Below are 19311 nucleotides of genomic sequence, written 5' to 3'. Positions count from 1 at the left end.
TGTCCTGCCCACCCCTCCTCTACCAGACATCCCCAGAGACCCTCAAATGGGAGAACCTCTTCAAAGAGACCCTCTTAATAGGGAGACCCCCTTTAGGGACCCCTTTAACAAGGAGACCTCCCCCAGAGACCCCTTTAATAGGGAGACCTATTTAGGGAACCCTTTAATAGGGAGATGCCCCCAGGGACCCCATGATTGGGGAGAGCTGCCTAACCCCCAAGAACACCAAGAATTAGGAGACCCCCCGGGATCCCCTAACTGAAGGAAACCCTACATTGACCACCTAACTGAAGTAACCCCCTACAGAGACCCCCTAACTAAAGGGACCCCTACCAGGGACCACCTGACTGAAGGAACCCCCCACCACCAGAATAGAGACCACTGTCTGGAAGCTAGAGAGCAGTCTGGAGGTGGGTAGTGAGAAGAATTACAGCTGTAACACATACCTGGACACTCCACTTGTTCATTTCTGGAAGGACAACCACTGTAACCTGTGTTTCAACTCCGCAGAACCATTAGCTGCAAGCCATTCATTCCTTTCTAGTAGTGGATTCTTATTGACAGCTTCCACATAACAGCTGCAGCCTTGATTCATTCATCTCTCTTCATGGAGAAACCCCAATATTTACAAACATCAACCACATCAAAGAGCGGCAAGTGTATTCCAATCACATGCTTGAGTGCATAGAATGCACATCGTGATTAGAATGCCCCCCTGGAAGGGGCAGGTCGGGTCATCCCTATAGTTGGAAGAATGGGCAGGGGACCCAGGCGATCCAGGATAGGGGGGCTGCTTTGCGGAGCGGGGGGAGGGGTGGTTGGGGGCTGATTGGCGGTGCGGGGTGGGGATAGTGGCCAACCACAGGAATTTGTTATCGGGCTTCCTGCTTGAAATGGCGGCCTTGTGACGGGATCCCCTTGCGAATCATGAATTTGTATGGCAAGAGGATGCAGGATTGCTTCCCGATTTGCTCTCCCAGGGGATACATAAATAGGTTGCAATGCTCCTCCAGCAGGAGTACATGGGCAGGGCTCTCCATTCCTGAGACTAAGGTGCAGAATTTGTGGACTTACACAACCGCAAACCTGGCCCCGCACTTGGATTGATTCAGCTATGATCAGGGGCTAGCACCGCTGCCACGTAGAACACAATCAATTCTAATGAGAAACGGGATTCGCCGGATTCGCGATTGACACTCAGGGGGCTGACAAGCTGTGGCCGCATTTACCCACTTCACTCCCCGCGCACACCATCCCAGCTAACGAGATGGCAGCAAGACGCGCGGCCCCATCTTTCACGGACGCAGAGCTTGAGACCCTCCTAGACGCCGTGGCGGATGACCCTGCACCCCGGCCCGGGAGGCTGATAGCCACCAATCATCATGCCTCGGTGCTGGTGGCAAATGCCCTGAGCGCTGTGAGCAACACCTTCTGGAACGACCCACAGTGCGGGGAAGAACTGCACATCCTCCTCGGGGCAGCCAGGGTGAGTAGGCAGCACTGTGCCCCTGGCACCAAACCCCCCTCCCAACTCCGCACTCCTTGCCCCATTGTTGCCTGGCGCTATGGGGGCCTCTGGCCCTGGCACCCATCCCTGCTGCCAGGGGTACTTTCAGCTGCCGCTGCTCTTGCCAGCAGTATGCTTCCCAGCCCCCGGCCAGAGCCCTGGTAAGGGCTACAGTGGGCCTTTCCCTTGGGTGGGCCGCCTGATGCACTGCCTGCCGGTGGCGGCCGGTGGGGGGGTTATGGATGTGGGGTGCCCATATGCCCAGTGTCAGTCTGCAGAACCAGGAGCCAAGATGGGTGGTCAGTAGGGTGTGCAGCAAGATGGCTGCCTAGCAGGCCGCAGCAATGGCGGTCCGTGGCTGGACACTGCCCCAGTCCCGTGGGGGGGTCATGCTGGCCATATGGCCCATTCCCCTATCACCACCTATCCCCCCCTGCCCTGGCAGTTCCCCCCACCCCCGCACCCCAGGCAACCTGGCCAGTGTCCGGCCTGGAAGCCCACAGTCATGCCTCTGTGTCCTACCTCGTCTCTCTCTCTCTCCCTCATCAGCCATGACGATGGTTTCACGATTCTTAAAAGCATAAGTGAACTGCGCCGCAGGAACTCGGCCCATTGGAGGCAGAGAATCACGGAGGCCCCGGAGAATACCGGGTTTGGCCTGCTAATGACTTGCAAACAGTGTTTACTGTACAGGTGCTGCAATTTTGGCGTTGGAACATGTTCTCCAGCCAATCGCGTTTTCATGATTTCGGCGTCAGCCAACGGAGAATCCCTGCGCATATCTCCAAAAAGGAGAATCCCACCCATGTTTTTTAGTCCGGCAGGGATGGGTATTGGGTACAAGCTGGAGTCGGGCGCACCTCCCTCAGAAACAGTCCAGAGGTGGTCTCAGAGGCCCATCTTGATCATTGGAATGTTCCTGGGCCATGGTTCTGCCCTGGGAGCAGCCACACTGATTTTCCTCATTTTCATCAGGGCAAGTGTTGGTAGTTGGCTTTAGGTTTGAATCCTGATGCCTGTAATCAATTCCAACTTTATTTTTCATTTGCAAAGTACTGAATGCGGCTGCTACCACAAAACAGGCCCCAACAGAATACACTAGCCCACATAAAGAAGACAATGTGAACAATCACAAATGCTTTGTCGGCTTTTGTGAAAAATTGTGAACAATGTGGCAGCACGGTAGCATGGTGGTTAGCATAAATGCTTCACAGCTCCAGGGTCCCAGGTTCGATTCCCGGCTGGGTCACTGTCTGTGCGGAGTCTGCACGTCCTCCCTGTGTGTGCGTGGGTTTCCTCCGGGTGCTCCGGTTTCCTCCCACAGTCCAAAGATGTGCGGGTTAGGTGGATTGGTCATGCTAAATTGCCTGTAGTGTCCTAATAAAGTAAGGTTAAGGGGGGGTTATTGGGTTACGGGTATAGGGTGGTTACGTGGGTTTGAGTAGGATGATCATGGCTCGGCACAACGTCGAGGGCCGAAGGGCCTGTTCTGTGCTGTACTGTTCTATCTTCTATCTATCTATCTTCTAATTGCAAATTATTTAAATTTTTTATGACATCTCTGAAATCCTTAATTTCATTTTCTCCTGAAATCTGTACTCAGTGGTTTCAAACTTTGATATTGATGGAAAATTACTACCCTTTTATGAGGATTCTTAACATATCCCAAAGCTTTTGCCTTTGTGCGTCTACTTTTAATGTAGGTTACAGATTGTTATTTAAAACTAAGGTTGTGTTCCTGTTTCAGACGGACATTTTCTCTGGCGCACTTTTTATCCAGGTCGCATTGGGTTGGAACATCTACCTTTCTACAGTAATCCTGCTGGTGGTGACTGCTGTTTACACGATAGCTGGTAATCATTTTAACAAGAAACATGCTGTCTGTATGAGATGACCTCCATGTGTCACTTTTGGGAACAGTTTCTAATGCCCATGAGCTGAAAAATGTTTCCAAAACCAAGAAAGCATACAGATGATCTTCTCTCCCATCTTATACCAATACTGCTCTGCAACCACACTGATGGTTTCTCGGGATTGTTTCATATCTGTTGTACTGGTTCCCTTTGTGCCCAGGGTAAAATCAGGAACTCTCCAGGGGGGAAAAGAGCTCTATTCTGATGGATAGAGTGAATACAATAACAGCATGCATTTATATAAAACCTTTAGTGTCAAAATCCTAAGGTGCTTCACTAGAGCACAATCAGACAAAAATTCACATTATGTCAAAGAAGGAGACATTAGGTTGGATGACCAAAGGTTTGGTCAAAGAGGTAGGTTGGAAAGAGCACCGTAAAGGAGACAAGGTGCAGAGGTTTAAGGAGGGAATTATAGAACAAGATAGCTAAACGATTAGCATCCACTGGGGTGGATACACAAGAGGTCGGAGTTGGAGGACACCGTACTAGCTTCTGCTTTTGTACTTCAAGGTCTGAATGATATGCATGCCAATTGATATTGATTTGCTCATCCGTGCCAATAGCAATAACATTATCCCCCCAAAAGTATTAAAGCTGGGAAGTCTGTTGACAAACACAAAACTGAGTGTTTTGGGCAATTATTGCCTGTGAAATCAAACCACCGAACCAAATAATAGATGGCTGCCTGAAGAATGATAAACAAACCATTCTTTAGCTTGTTGCAAGAGTTCTTCCAAGTGCCACTTTGTTAATACAGTATTCACATCAGTTTTTTATTTACCTTTTTTCAAACAAGTTAATTGTGGAGGATTGGTAATTTATTTAAATTTTTACCATGTGTGTCTGGGAAAATAGCAACAGTTGAGGATAATGGAGCTAGATGAACATGGCGTCTGTTCTCCATTGTAATATTCCTTAAATTGCTACTATGTACTTGTAGTGCTTGTTCTTCATCAGTTGACAGGAAGCACACTCATACAGTTAGTAGATTTCTAAAGGAACCTGTTAGCTGTTGAAACGCAAGCCAGTCAATTTGTAGAACTAGTTCGGAAGGATTTTTCTTAATGAATAAACAATCTTAACAGTGTGTAAGTTTCCATGTGTAGATCTCTTCCATATGTCGTCTTCTTGCAGTCCTGAAAAATATCAGCATTCTCAAAATACTAATGCAGGAAAAGTGACTTATGCACTACTTTATTGTTTGGTTCTCTTATATGATTTGGTGCAATTAAATTTTATTTGGTCCTTGTGCAAAGTAAGACAATTCTGACGAAGTGGACATTTGTCCCCTTCTCATAGTTAGCAATAGTGCGGTTTCATATAATTTATCAATAGCAATCTGCATTTATGTAATTCTTTTAAGAAAACAAAGACACGATCATATGTACTTTGCTAACTTTTAATTAAGCACAGATGCTAAACACCTGCAGAGATAAAGCAGTTGGACAACAGATGGTGTGCTATTTTAATTGGAAACTTATCATTAATCTGTTACGCTAACGAGATACTTCTAGCAAAGGAGAAAGCCAGTCACAAGGGTCTTTTGTGGTCTATTGTTAGTAATGACTGGTTGTACCCAAGGAATCATGTTAATCATAATAGATATTTAATTAACTTTAATTACTGCTATATTTGTACAGTTTTAACTGGGTTACTAATCTTGATGAGTGGTTAATTGGTTAATCTGATATGCTTTCATTTTGACAAGATATTTAAACGGAAGGCTTTTACTTGAGGATTTAAAGAAGATGACCAGAAAGTTCAAATTAAGTTTGGAGATGATTGTAGAATATTGTGGAAACCTTTCAGAAGGTTTGGGAAGAGGGAATATTGTGAAATAGAAGTATAAATTAGTTGAATTATAAGGAATAAACACCAGGAATTTCCTTGAGACGTTAGTGCACTAGGGCAGCACGGCAGCATAGGTGGCGAGCACTGTGGCTTCACAGCACCAGGGTCCCAGGTTCGATTCCCCGCTGGGTCACTGTCTATGCGAAGTCTGCACGTTCTCCCCGTGTCTGCATGGGTTTCCTCCGGGTGCTCCGGTTTCCTCCCACAGTCCAAAGACATGCAGGTTAGGTGAATTGGCCATGATAAATTGCCCTTAGTGACCAAAAAGGTTAGGAGGGGTTATTGGGTTACAGGGATAGGGTGGAAGTGAGGGTTTAAGTGGGTCGGTGCAGACTGGATGGGCCGAATGGCCTTCTTCTGCACTGTATGTTCTATTTTCCATGTTCTAAAGAATGAGAACAAATGAGATGTAAAACACGTTGTCGATTCACTATTGTCCATTTTGATTTATTGCCAGAGACCAATATCGCCCCAATAGGGGTGTGATAATGTAACATAATTCAGTTTAGAATTACTGTAAGTTGAACTCGCATAATTTTGACATCAAATGATTGTACAATTTATGGTATTCACTTCTTAGAAAACTGCCTAACCATCTATGTAGAAGTCAGAAAATGAATAAAGTTGTTTTTGACACGCCAAGTTGTGTTCTATTCAATTCTTGAGATCCTTTAAATGGCCATGAATTAAATGGTACATCAACTAATACTGTACTGATGGTTGATGTCTAAGCTATGCCTAGATATTTTCAATTTGAGTTGGTTTACATATGAGAATTCAAGAGCTGGATTAGGTTTCATAATAAGACCTCAGATGCAAGTATAATCTTATTCCTACATTGTCAAATTTACATTTCCAGTCTACATTGAATTTTGTAATCTGCATTTCGTATTCTACAGATTCTGTAAATCTTCCTTTCATCAATACGTTGATCAAAGGGCAGTACGGTGGCGCAGTGGTTAATACTACTGCCTCACGGCGGCGAGGACCCGGGTTCGATCCCGGCCTCGGGTCACTATCCATGTGGAGTTTGCATTCTCCCCGTGGACTACGTGGGTCTCACCCCCACATCCCAAGGATGTGCAGGGTAGGTGGCACTAAATTGCCCCTCAGTTGGGAATAAAAATAGGTTGATCAATGAGTTCCAGTGGGGTGATACACAGAGCACTATATGCATTGGATGTAAACTTTGAACCTTAGTTTTTCCTGCATGGTGATTTCCAGATTAAAATGATGAGTCACCCTGAGGCAAATTAAAGAAAGCAGATTTCATTAACCATAAACTCATTATTTCCTCCCTTCCCCCATAACTTGCAGTATCAGCTCATTTTCATCCAAAATTTGATTAGTCATGCCACCTGAACAAGCAGCAGAGCTGAATAGAGATCTAGTCATATTCAGCAGCCGTATTAGCAAAGGTCAGCAGTAATTTACCTTTGAGTTGATGCAATGCACAGGAAAATCTAAAAACAAAATTAAAAAAGATGAGAAAATAGAACTAAGAAACTGTAGTTTATCTTGAGCATAAGTTACTTCTAAACCCTGAAGTCCAATTGATTAATATTTCAAATTCTCTGCTAGTAAGGAATAAAGCAGTTAAGGAGTTTTAAAAATTATGAGCTTCAATCCCTTCTTTTGCTTGGGTCTGTGTCCAAAATTGGCTCAGGGCTTCATTCCAACCATATCCCACTGAAGCAGTGTTGAATCAGAAATCCGTCCTGATATATCTTCCGATATGGAGCCTCAGTAGGTTCCTGTATAAATGCCAATCATAAATGTATTAAAACAAGTTGAAAGCTAAACTATGACGACTATGACTTCTGGCGCAGACCTCCGCAGGCTGAGGTGTTCAAGAAAGATTTATCTTCATTTAAATTAATCTAAAAGCTTCAGGGGGTAGGATGACTACATTTATATCAGATTTATTATGTACAGTGTGGGATTATTTGCTTGAAAAATCAGTAAATGGTTATTTTTGCCTTCCCACTCGCAGGTGGTTTGACCGCTGTGATTTACACAGATGCCCTTCAGACTGTAATCATGGTGGTAGGAGCTATTATCCTTATGTTTATTGGTGAGTCTTTCAGTATGAACAAACATAAAAATTGTCCACATAAGATAAGTATTTGGAGAGGAATGAATATAAACTGAAGAGCAAATTCAGCTCACTGACTTTGAAACCCACACATGTACCATTTATCTGTTAGTTGGAATATGATTAGCTTCAGGCTGAACAGTAATACGCTTTTAATATAAACAGATTTTCAGCAACATCGGACTGCGTTTTCTGAAATGGATAAATTGCAGAAAAGCTTTTATATTGCATTGTATCAGTAGATTTTCCTTTTTATATGGAAAATCTAATCTAGTATTCATGAGTCTCAGTCACATGATGTAATATATCTTCAACCTCTATGTCCCTATCATTGTTATTGCATTTCCAAATGCATAGGGACATAGGAATTAGGAGCAGAAGTAGCCAATTCAGCCCTTCGAGCCTGCTCCACCATTCAGTCAGACCATGGCTGAACTCATCCTGGTCCAAATCCACCTCCCCACCTGTTGCCCATATCCCTTTAACCCGTTTTTAAAATCAAAAATATATCTCTCTCTTTCTTGAAACCACTTAATGACTCAGATTCCACCGCATGAGAGGGCAGCGAGTTCCACAAATTCACCACCTTCTGCGAGAAGTAGTTCCTCCTCACCTCAGTTCAAAGGGCGGGCATGGTGGCACAGTGGTTAGCACTGCTGCCTCACAGCTCCAAGGACGTGGGTTCAATACCCACCTTGGATGACTGCCTGTGTGGAGTTTGCACTTTCTCCCCTCGTCTGTGCTGGTTTCCTCCTACAGTCCAAAGATGTGCAGATTAGGTGGATTGGCTATGATGAATTGCCCCTTAGTGTCCAGAAGGTTAGAGTTAAGTGGGTTTACCGGGTTAAGGGGATCGGGTAGTGGCCTGACCCTGGGTAGGGTACCCTTTCAGAGGGTCGGTGTAGACTTGATGGGTCGAATGGCCTCCTGTAGAGTTATTTTTTTTAAATGATCTCAGTTCGACATGATGATGTCACTCGTGCACAAGTCCAGGGTTACCTTCCATGCCTCATTCAACATTCTGCAATGTGCTCATCCTGGCATCTATCACTGTTTCTTGCAGGGCAGTAAAATTAATTCCCCAATCTGCTTTATCACGCAACCTCCTGCCCAGTAGGTGTGTCGAGAATTAATCTCATCAATTTCTTTCCCATTCAACTCGCACCATCCACTATCATACCGCCGTTTCTGCTGGCAGATCAACAATCACTACTTACTGTTTCCCTTTAGAATCTCCATTTACTCTTCAACAAATCCCTTGTCCATGAAATCTTTGGAGATATTTGGATATGTTGGCTTTGATTGAAACTTGGTTTACTGCTGGTGGCTCCTTGCCCATGCAAAAGCATTTCCACTTTATTATGTTTTCCACCATCTGCCTCACTCAATGGCAAACAACAGTGTGGCCCTTACCACAAAGTTGTACCTTGACCTCAAATATCTTCTACTGGCACCTTTAAACTCTCCTACTCAGCAGTGAACCTGTGGCTCCAACTTTCTGTAAAGAAATGCGAGGTGAAAGGTAATTTTAAATCTATATTTGCCCAACATTTGATTGAAATGTATTCAATTACTGATCTAACGATTTGTAACTACCTACCATGCTCTATCCTTCTGTCCCCTGCTCCTCATTCCCTTTTCCTCTCCATCCTGCCACAGGATTCTCTAGTTATCCATTCTTTAACCTTTCTGGACCTGACCTTGTGCCTCGGATCCAATCCCTCCAATCATTTGTAGCAATAAATGCACACTGTCACATCGATCTCCCCTCCACCTATGACCAGCAACCTAAAAGCACCCACTACTGCTGACATTCGGTAATGGCTAGATCACCATCTAGGATCCCAGAGCCATTTACAAATCGTGGACAGGACCCCTTTCTGGGACTCCTGCTTCTGTTCCCACACAATAATGATACAGGTGGCAAGCCCATACCCTGCATTCCTGCACACCCTACCAGGTCAGTCCATCTGTGTAGGCACCTTCCCAGAGTCCCTCCTCCAACCTCACAAATGCAATTTCTGTGTAGTTGGGCCAAATTCTCGGTCATCCATGGCCCCACAGATTAATTATGAACTAGAATCTGGATCCAAGAACCTTTGAGGTCTTACCAGGCCTACCATGCCCCCTCCATGCCAACGCATTGCCAACTCATGCCCTCACACTATCCCATGGCCCCTTAGAGCCTTCATGCCAATTTATGCCCCCACCAGCCTCCCTCAATGGCCCCTGTACCCTCCATTCCAACTCAAGGCCCTTCCACACCCATTCACCAAGTATGCACTCTGTACAGAACCAATGAAGCCTATAGTAACAATAGTATGCTGAGGGTAGGACAAGGCATTCGTGATTGACGAGGGAAGTCAAGGACAGCATAAAAGCAAAAGAAAAAGCATGCATAGTGACGAGGAATAGTGAGAAGCCAGAGGATCGGGAAGCCTTTAAAAGTGAGCAGAGGACAACTAAAAAAGCAATAAGGGGAGAGAAGATGAAATAAGAGTGAAAGCTAGCTAGAAATTTATAAAAGATCGGAAATTTTTTTTTCAATATATAAAAGGTAAGAGAGAAGCAAAAATAGACATTGGATGACTGGAAAATGTGGCTGGAGAAGTAATAATAGGAAACAAAGAAATGGCAGACGAACTGAATAGTTACTTTGCATCAGTCTTCACGGTGGAAGACACCAATGGGATGCGAGAGCTCCAGGAGAATCATGGGGCACAGGTGAATGCAGTGACCATCACTAAGGAGAAGGTTCTGGGGAAACTGAAAGGTCTGAAGGTGGATGAGTCAGTTGGACCGGATGGACTACACCCCAGGGTTCTAAAAGAAATAGCTGAGGAGATTGTGGAGGCATTAGTGGTGATCTTTCAGGAATCACTGGAGGCAGGAAGGGTCCCAGAGGATTGGAAAGTGTTTAATGTAACACCCCTGTTTAAGAAGGAAAGGAGGCAAAAGACAGGGAAATTATAGGCCAGTTAGCCTGACTTTGGTCATTGGTAAGATTTTGGAGTCTGTTATTAAAGATGAGATCGCGGAGTACTTGGAAGTGCATGGTAAAATAGGGCAGCGTTAGCACGGCTTTGTCAAAGGGAGGTCATGTCTGGCAAATCTGTTAGAGTTCTTTGAGGAGGTAACAAGGAAGTTAGACAAAGGAGAACCAGAGGACATGATTTATTTAGATTTCCTGAAGGGCTTTGTCAAGGTGCCGCATAGGAGATTGTTAAATAGATTAAGAGTCCATGGTGTTAAGGGCAGAGAGTGGGGATAAAGGGGTCTTTTTTCAGGATGGCAGGCGGTGACTGGTGGTGTATCTCAGGGGTCTGTGCTGGGACCACAACTTTTCACAATATACATTAATGATCTGGAAGAAGGAACTGAAGGCATTGTTGCCAAGTTTGCAGATGATACAAAGATCTGTCAAGGGACAGGTAATATTGAGGAAGCAAGGAGGCTGCAGAAGGAGTTGGACAGGCTAGGATAGTGGGCAATGAAGTGGAAGATGAAATACAATGTGGAAAAGTGTGAGGTTATGCACTTTGGAAGGAGAAATTTAGGTATAGACTATCTTCTAAATGGGGAAATGCTTAGGAAATCAGAAGCACAAAGGGACTTGGGAGTCATTGTTCACGATTCTCTTAAGGTTAATGTGCAGGTTCAGTTGGCAGTTAGGAAGGTAAATGCAATGTTAGCATTCAGGTCAAGAGGGCTAGAATACAAGACCAGGGATGTACTTCTGAGGCTGTATAAGGCTCTGGTCAGACCCCATATGGGGTATTGTGAGCAGTTTTGGGCCCCGTATCTAAGGAAGGATGTGTCGGCCTTGGAAAGGGTCCAGCAGAGGTTCACGAGAATGATCCCTGGAATTAAGAGCTTGTCGCATAAGGAACGGTTGAGGACTCTGGGTCTGTACTCGTTGGAGTTAAAAGGATGAGGTGGGGGATCTTATTGAAACTTGCAGGATACTGCGAGGCCTGGATAGAGTGGACGTGGAGAGGATGTTTCCATTTGTCGGAAAAACTAGAACCAGAGGACACAATCTCAGACTAAACAGACGATCCTTTAAAACAGAGACGAGGAGGAATTTCTTCAGCCAGAGGATGGTGAATCTGTGGAACTCTTTGCCACAGAAGGCCACGGAGGCCAAATCACTGAGTGTCTTCAAGACAGAGATAGATAGGTTCTTGATTAATAAGGGGATCAGGAGTTATGGGGAGAAGGCAGGAGAATGGGGATGAGAAAAATATCAGCCATGATTGAATGGCGGAACAGATTCGATGGGCTGAGTGGCCTGATTCTGCGTCTATGTCTTGTGGTCTTATGTATGAAACTGCTGAGAAAAAATGCACGCATTCACAATTCTTTGAAAAATTCTTGATTTCCTATGACCCTGTAAAAGTGTCAATCAAACAGACCATTAGAGTATAAATAACAGAAGCATTAAGCTGTCCAAACCTCTTAAAAATTTGCAAATAAACATTTAGACATCGATAAAATAGCTCAGAAAAAAAATAACTTACCACCACATGAAGGTTCAATCAAGCAAAATAAACAGTTCTGCACAGCTGTCACACTCTCAAAATCCTTTTGTAGGTCTGGGCTCTCAACCCAACAATATGTTCTTCGCTTGCTCATAATAGGCAGAGTGCGCACCATTCTCAACCAAACTGCACTCACTAAAACCAATACAAAGCATCTCCTGTTAAATGTGATTCCAGAATTTGGCAGCATTTGCTGAACAAGCCTGAGTGTGCTAAAAGTTACACTGACAACATAGAACATAGAACAGTACAGCACAGAACAGGCCCTTCGGCCCTCAATGTTGTGCCGAGCCATGATCACCCTACTCAAACCCACGTATCCACCCTATACCCGTAACCCAACACCCCCCCCCCCCCCCCCCTAACCTTACTTTTTTTATTAGAACACTACGGGCAATTTAGCATGGCCAATCCACCTAACACCTGGACTGTGGGAGGAAACCGGAGCACCCGGAGGAAACCCACGCACACAGGGGGAGGACGTGCAGACTCCACACAGACAGTGACCCAGCCGGGAATCGAACCTGGGACCCTGGAGCTGTGAAGCATTTATGCTAACCACCATGCTACCCTGCTGCCCATTTTAAGAAACATTTTAAGAAAACCAGTTGAGCTTGTAACGTGGCTCATTTGTGTTTGCTCGAGGCGCGATACATTCAAGCGCAGGGACCCAGTCTCTTCAAACAACAGAAATATGTTCAGCTCTTGTGCTTTATTTGAATTATTTGGAGCTTGAGCTGCCTGTAGTTTCCTGTTGCTCTCTCCATCGCAACGTCTGAACCAATCAGAGTTAGCTTGCCAACCAATCAGCACCATTTTCTCCTGCAGTATAAATTGTGGGGATCATTTGAAATTTGGAGTTCTTAGATTTGTGCTGATGAATGCAAGACAAAAAGCTTTGGTAACATTTCTGCCCTTTCAGCAATATTCAAGAGTCTAACTGCAAAATATAAACTAAATATAGTGACTTACGGAAAGCCAATTATCTAAACTGCATGACATTTGTAAGAACAATGCTTTCCATAATCACTTCAGGCACCACAGAAGTGCTGAGACCACACATTGCATCAGTTTCTTTGGAAATAGGACAAGGTTAACAATGCCCGGTTGGAAGTTTGCTTACAGAGTGCTGATGTTCATTTTCTCAAAAACAGTACAAGGATTTCAAACCAGGCAGTTGTTTTCTGAGTATATCATATTGAAGCATGCAGCTGATTCCACTGGAGGGCAGAAACACAGCATGTGTGGTATCTCGGGATGATGAATTGAATATGAAACATGCAAGCAACCTTAAAAATTCTTCCAATTCTAATTCCTTTCCTCTTCTCAAGGTGCTTCCTCTTGTTAGGGTTTGATTCTACTTGAAACAATCACTTTCCAATTAATTCTCCCACCCCCATTAAAGTAGCCATTCCTCATGTTTGAGACTAAAGTGAGGCCTGGAGACTCCACCACAGAGACATCCTAAATAAACAGACCCCCCAGAAGAGAGACCATTGTCAGGAACCCCCCATAAGAGAGACCCCTACCCAGAAGATAGAGAGCAGTCCATCAGAGGGAATGAAAAAAATCACTGCTTTAACACTCACCTGGGTAATACACTTGCTGGCTCAGACACAGGAAGCAGCATGTGTCAATTCCTGGAAAGAGAAAACCAGTCAACAGGGTTTAAACCCCCTCAGATCTTTGATCTGCAAGCCATTCATTCAGTTCTCTTTGACATTGATTTTACTAAGCTGTGGTTAACAGCTTCCACACACACTCAGCTGTCAGCGTTGTTCCATTCATCTCCCTTCATGGTTGAGTAAATTTGAAGTGGTCTACCCTCAATGTTTATAAACATCAAGCTTTGATTGACAGCTTGGAGACTACTGCAAACGGAGTTAAGTGCTGTCAGTTTCTAGCGGACCACTTCAAAATCACTCAACCCTGAAGGGAGGTGATTGGGAAGCAGGTAATTCTGTTTGAAGTGGTCCAGGAGCCATCCAGAGGACCGGAGAATCACACGGACCCAGAGAATACAGTACCCGGACCGTTAAGTGGAATCTAATGTGTCTTCTATCATCCTCCTGCTGGCGCTCGTTCCTGATGCTAGCGGGTGGTCGGAGCATCCTGTTTTCTACCCGCCGCTGGATACTCTGCCTCATTGGTAACTCTGCCATTGGCGGCATGAGACCCATAGGAGCAACCTGAAAAGGTTGTCACCAAGAGAAAATCAAAGTTTATTTTAGGCTTTGACTTTGACTGAGACAGAGATCGAAAGAGAAATAAACTAATAAATGCCAATAGCACAGAGTGGGCTCACAGTGAATCAGCTGCTGGCTTTTCACCATGCCCAATCTCTTTCCACTGGGTTCACAGAATGAAGGCCGGAATTCTCCAGCTGTTGGGATTCTCTTTTCCTGCCGGCAGCGCAGTCCTGCTCGTGGGTTTCCTATTAGTGTGCTGTGGCTTCAACGGGAAATCCCATTGGCAACCGGTGGAAGTAGAGAATCCCAGCGAACGGCGGCTCGGGAACTGGAGAATGTTTCAAATTCCTTTTGGAGACTTGTTTCCTTGACCCACTGTTGCTTTTGGTTGGTTTAAAATTAAGAATTGTGGCAATACATTCCAAGTCAATGGAAAATGAAAACTGGCAGGATGAAAAATCAACCATTGATTGGCTACAAGTCCATTTCCTGCTGCTGGTGTCGATCAATTTCACTCGAAAAGGTCTCCAATATGCTGCACCAGGGGGAAAGAGCAACAGGTTGGACTAATTGGACAGCTCTTTCAAATAGGACAGGCAGGATGGGCTGAATGGTCTTTCTTTGGTAGAAGATTCTAATATGGAAGGAGAAGAGACCACTGAGGTGCGGAAACTACCTGAGGGACCACTGCCACCTTTTACCTGAAGGTCCAGGATCAGCAGTGACAGCAGCCAACAAGATGAAAATCAGGGAACTTACTGGCTGTCACCTTGTCACTAACGGCAGTTGAAGAAGGGGTGAGCAACCAGCACCTCAATAGAGATGGAAAGAGTTAACATAGAACATATAACAGTACAGCACAGAACAGGCCCTTCAGCCCTCGATGTTGTGCCGAGCATTGTCCGAATCCAAGATCAAGCTATCCCACTCCCTGTCATTCTAGGTGTGCTCCATGTGCCTATCCAATAACCGCTTGAAAGTTCCTAAAGTGTCCGACTCCACTATCACAGCAGGCAGTCCATTCCACACCCTAACCACTCTCTGAGTAAAGAACCTACCTTGGATATCCCTCCTGTATCTCCCACCCTGAATCTTATAGTTATGCCCCCTTGTAACAGCTACATCCACCCGAGGAAATAATCTCTGAACGTCCACTCTATCTATCCCCCTCATCATATTATAAACCTCTATTAAGTCGCCTCTCATCCTCCTCCGCTCCAAAGAGAAAAGCCCTAGCTCCCTCAACCTTTCCTCATAAGACCTATCCTGCAAACCAGGCAGCATCCTGGTAAATCTCCTTTGCACCCTTTCCAATGCTTCCACATCCTTCCTATAGTGAGGTGACCAGAGCTGCACACAATACTCCAAATGTGGTCTCACCAGGGTCATGTACAGTTGCAGCATAACCCTGCGGCTCTTAAACTCAAGCCCCCTGTTAATAAACGCTAACACACTATAGGCCTTCTTCATAGCTCTATCCACTTGAGTGGCAACCTTCAGAGATCTGTGGACATGAACCCCAAGATCTCTCTGTTACTCCACATTCCTCAGAACCCTGCCGTTGACCCTGTAATCCGCATTCAATTTTTTCTACCAAAATGAATCACCTCACACTTATCAGGGTTAAACTCCATCTGCCATTTTTCGGCCCAGCTCTGCATCCTATCTATGTCTCTTTGCAGCCTACAATAGCCCTCCACCTCATCCACTACTCCACCATTCTTGGTGTCATCAGCAAATTTACTGACCCACCCTTCAGCCCCCTCCTCCAAGTCATTGATAAAAATCACAAATAGCAGAGGACCCAGCACTGATCCCTGTGGTACACCACTGGTAACTGGTCTCCAGTCTGAAAACTTTCCATCCACCACCACCCTCTGTATTCTATGTGATAGCCAGTTACTTATCCAATTGGCCAAATTTCCCTCTATCCCGCACCTCCTTACTTTCTTCATAAGCCGAACATGGGGAACCTTATCAAACGCCTAAACCTTATCAAACACCTTAAACCTTATCAAACGCCTAACATGACCTTAGAGTGCGTTGAATTGAGTCTAGGCTCCATCTCCAGATTTCTATGAAACTCTCCTGCTAAATTTTGTGTGGGATAGCAGATAAAATTGCAGTCTGTGTACCCTTCAATGACATGCACAGAAAGGACTGCACAGATACAGGCGTGATTTTACAGAAAAATGTCATAATATCATTTTGGGTACATTTGGCAGGGTGTTTCATGATGGCCGCGTTGGCGAGATCGCAGCCCATATTCAACGGCACTTAGTGCCAAAAATGAGCCTCCACGGGTTTCTCACCATTCCTGGCAGTCTCGCCGTCTAATTCACCTGACATGCGTCTCAGCTTCTCACCGCTAATAAGGGGGAGTTCATTTTAAACGCACCCTCACCACTCACTCCCAGTCAACACACAAGCGTGGCACCGCACCGACCTGCTCTTTGCTTTGGCGATGCCGACCTGGCCAAGCTTCACGATGCTATGGATGAGAGGCAGGCCACCCTGTTCCCCCAAGGGGGTCAGAGGGCCAGCAGCAGGGTCAGCAATGCCACCTGGGAGGCAGTGCCAGCAGCATGACCAGGAGGACCAACGTCCAATGTCGGAAGACCAACGACCTCCAACGAGTTGCAAGCGTAAGTTATCACCTCTCTACTGGCATCAGTTTCGCCTGCCATCCTTCAATTTCTCCCCTCTCTCCCAAATCACTTGCACCCTCCCCACATCCGATCTTTTTGCTTGTTCTTCAGAACCCCTTAGCACTCACCAGCACAACTCATTTATGCCCAGGTGCAGTGCCCACGCATTCCACTTGCTAAAGACTCACCTGATCCATCAAGCGTGCGGCTCACAATGCCCTCTCTTTGTCCCCACAGGAGATGATAGCCCACAATAAGTGGGAAGGGGCCAAGATGGGGGTGGGGAGGAGGGTGTGAGATGCCAGTGATCCCAGCCCTCACCCGCTATGGAGATCATGGTGTTCTGAGGAGAGAGCAGCCACTGACAGCAAGGTTGGCCAGCGCCACAGAGGTGAGAAACCATTACCCCTTCACCGAGATGACCTGTCTCAAGTGAATTGTTCATGTCAAACAAAATGACCTTTCCCTCTCACTGACCACATGCCCAGTGGCTCGCAGGATATCCATCTGATGAGGCCGAGCCATCAGGAGTTGTTTCCCCCCCCCCTCACCTTTGGACACAGGAGATGCCTGGCACCCAGGCCTACACTGTTTGGGTGGCGACTGCAGTGGAAAACCTGGGGCATGACCCAGGCGTCTTGAGTAGTGGTTCCCAAGGCGTGGCTCAGTCTGTGACGACAATGGCTGAAGGCCTCGACACCATGTCCCAGTCAATGAGGGACATGTCCCAGACACAGTTGGACATTGCCAAGGCACTCCAGAGCATGGCCCAATCACTGAGGAGCATCGCTGAGGGCGTTGACACCATGGGAAGCCGCCAGGACTTGCAGAGCCAGAAGACTCAGAGGCTTCTGGAGCTCATTCCATCTGCCCCACCATCTCATGGAGTTCCCAGGGCCATGGCACCGTCAGCGAGCAGGAGGTGATGCAGGCTAACCTGGGTCTTGCCACTAAGGAGATGACGGCGGTCTCCAGTTCTTCTGAATCCCCCCTTCCTGACACTGGCAGATCTCTAGGGCAGCAGGAAGAACAGGGTGGCACGACGATGCTGTGAAGCAGGTATGTTGACCAGCGTCCTCCAGCTTCAGGCCCTCCAGAGGACGTCCGTCAGGGCATCAAATACGAAAGGGCGTGGAAAGCAGAAGGCTGCCTCAACCTCTGATGTACATCCTGGAGACACACCTAGAAGTAGCACTGGGCCACGAAAGATCAAGAAGAGTGCAAAGCACTTAGTGGGCACTGAGGGGTACACTATCTCCAGCTAGGGGGAATGGAAATGTAAAATGTTCACTATTAAAAAATGTAACACCTGATAACATGTGAAACCTCTGTCACATTAAGTCAGACTTTTGCAGAAACTAAGAAGCACTAGAATTTTCCTCACAGTGAGTTATCATCACTCTCCTGTCTTGTACAGTGACCCGCTGACAGCACCAACACAGGCCCATCACCCTGGAGTGATTTTACACAGACCCTTGGAGAGTGAAACAGTGTGGATGGGGAAGGGTGGTGTGAAGAGGGGAGGGGGTGATTGGGGGTGGAGGAGGAAGAGGAATTGGGGGCAGGAGGGATGATACTAGGGCGGCTGAGCTGATGGACACAGCCTCGTCCTATGAGAATCTGGAGACGATAAGCAGCACGATAGCACAGTGGCTAGCACAATTGCTTCACAGCTCCAGGGTCCCAGGTTCGATTCCCGGCTTGGGTTAGTGTCTGTGCGGAGTCTGCACGTTCTCCCCGTGTCTGCGTGGGTTTTCTCTGGGTGCTCCAGTTTCCTCCCACAGGCCAAAGATATGCAGGATAGGTGGATTGTCCATGCTAAATTGCCCTTAGGTTAGATGGGGTTACTGGTTTATGGGGATAGGGTGGAGGTGTGGGCTTAAGTGGGGTGCTCTTTCAAGAGCCGATGCAGACTCTATGGGCCGAGTGGCCTCCTTCTGTATGGTATATTCTATGATACCTCCCCGAACAGTCGCCGGAATGTGACGACTAGGGGCTTTTCACAGTAACTTCATTGAAGCCTACTTGTAACAATAAGTGATTATTACCTCCCCAATCCTCCTGGCATGTCAGACCTTTGCTACAGCACTGGATCCTCCTCGGGCTCGTCCATCTGCCCATCCTGGTCTGTCTCCTCCTCCTCGGATGAGGCCGCATGTCCCTCCTCCTCCTCCAACATGTCGCCCCGCTGCTGTGCAAGGTTGCGAAGGGCATAGCAGACCACCATAAAGCGGGAGACCCTCTGGGGGGTGTACTGCAGGCCCTGAAATGAAGCAGAGTCCCGTTTAATAACCAGCGGCGGGAAATACCCGACTAAACATGCTGTGTGAAAAAAATCACTTCTTTAAAACTCACCTGGGCAATACACCTGCTGTCACAATCCCTCAGCGGTGATATCGCCAGTAGCCCAGGGATCCAAGAAGCACTACTTGCACACCAATCGCCAGGCCCCTTGAGACTAGAGGCACACAGCGATGAAGGGACACAAGGCCTGCAAGCTAACTTCCAACCCCCCCAACCCTCGTGAAATGCTGAGACTGAACCATTCCCCCCCCCACCCTCGA

The 19311-nt window shown here is 46.4% G+C and overlaps 1 protein-coding gene across 1 annotated transcript in view; it reads left to right on the top strand.

Moving 5' to 3' along the window:
• slc5a9 (solute carrier family 5 member 9) overlaps window positions 1-19311 on the top strand; it is a 98163-nt gene that overhangs the window by 41915 nt on the left and 36937 nt on the right. Inside the window, exons 5-6 of the mRNA XM_038794306.1 lie at window positions 3255-3360; window positions 7268-7348. Coding sequence (XP_038650234.1) covers window positions 3255-3360; window positions 7268-7348 — 187 coding nt within the window. The remainder of the gene's footprint in view (window positions 1-3254; window positions 3361-7267; window positions 7349-19311) is intronic.

The sequence above is a fragment of the Scyliorhinus canicula genome, chromosome 4 (genome assembly GCF_902713615.1).
Source record: "Scyliorhinus canicula chromosome 4, sScyCan1.1, whole genome shotgun sequence".
NCBI classification, from domain to species: Eukaryota; Metazoa; Chordata; class Chondrichthyes; order Carcharhiniformes; family Scyliorhinidae; genus Scyliorhinus; species Scyliorhinus canicula.
This window is presented reverse-complemented; position numbering and strand designations above follow the sequence as displayed.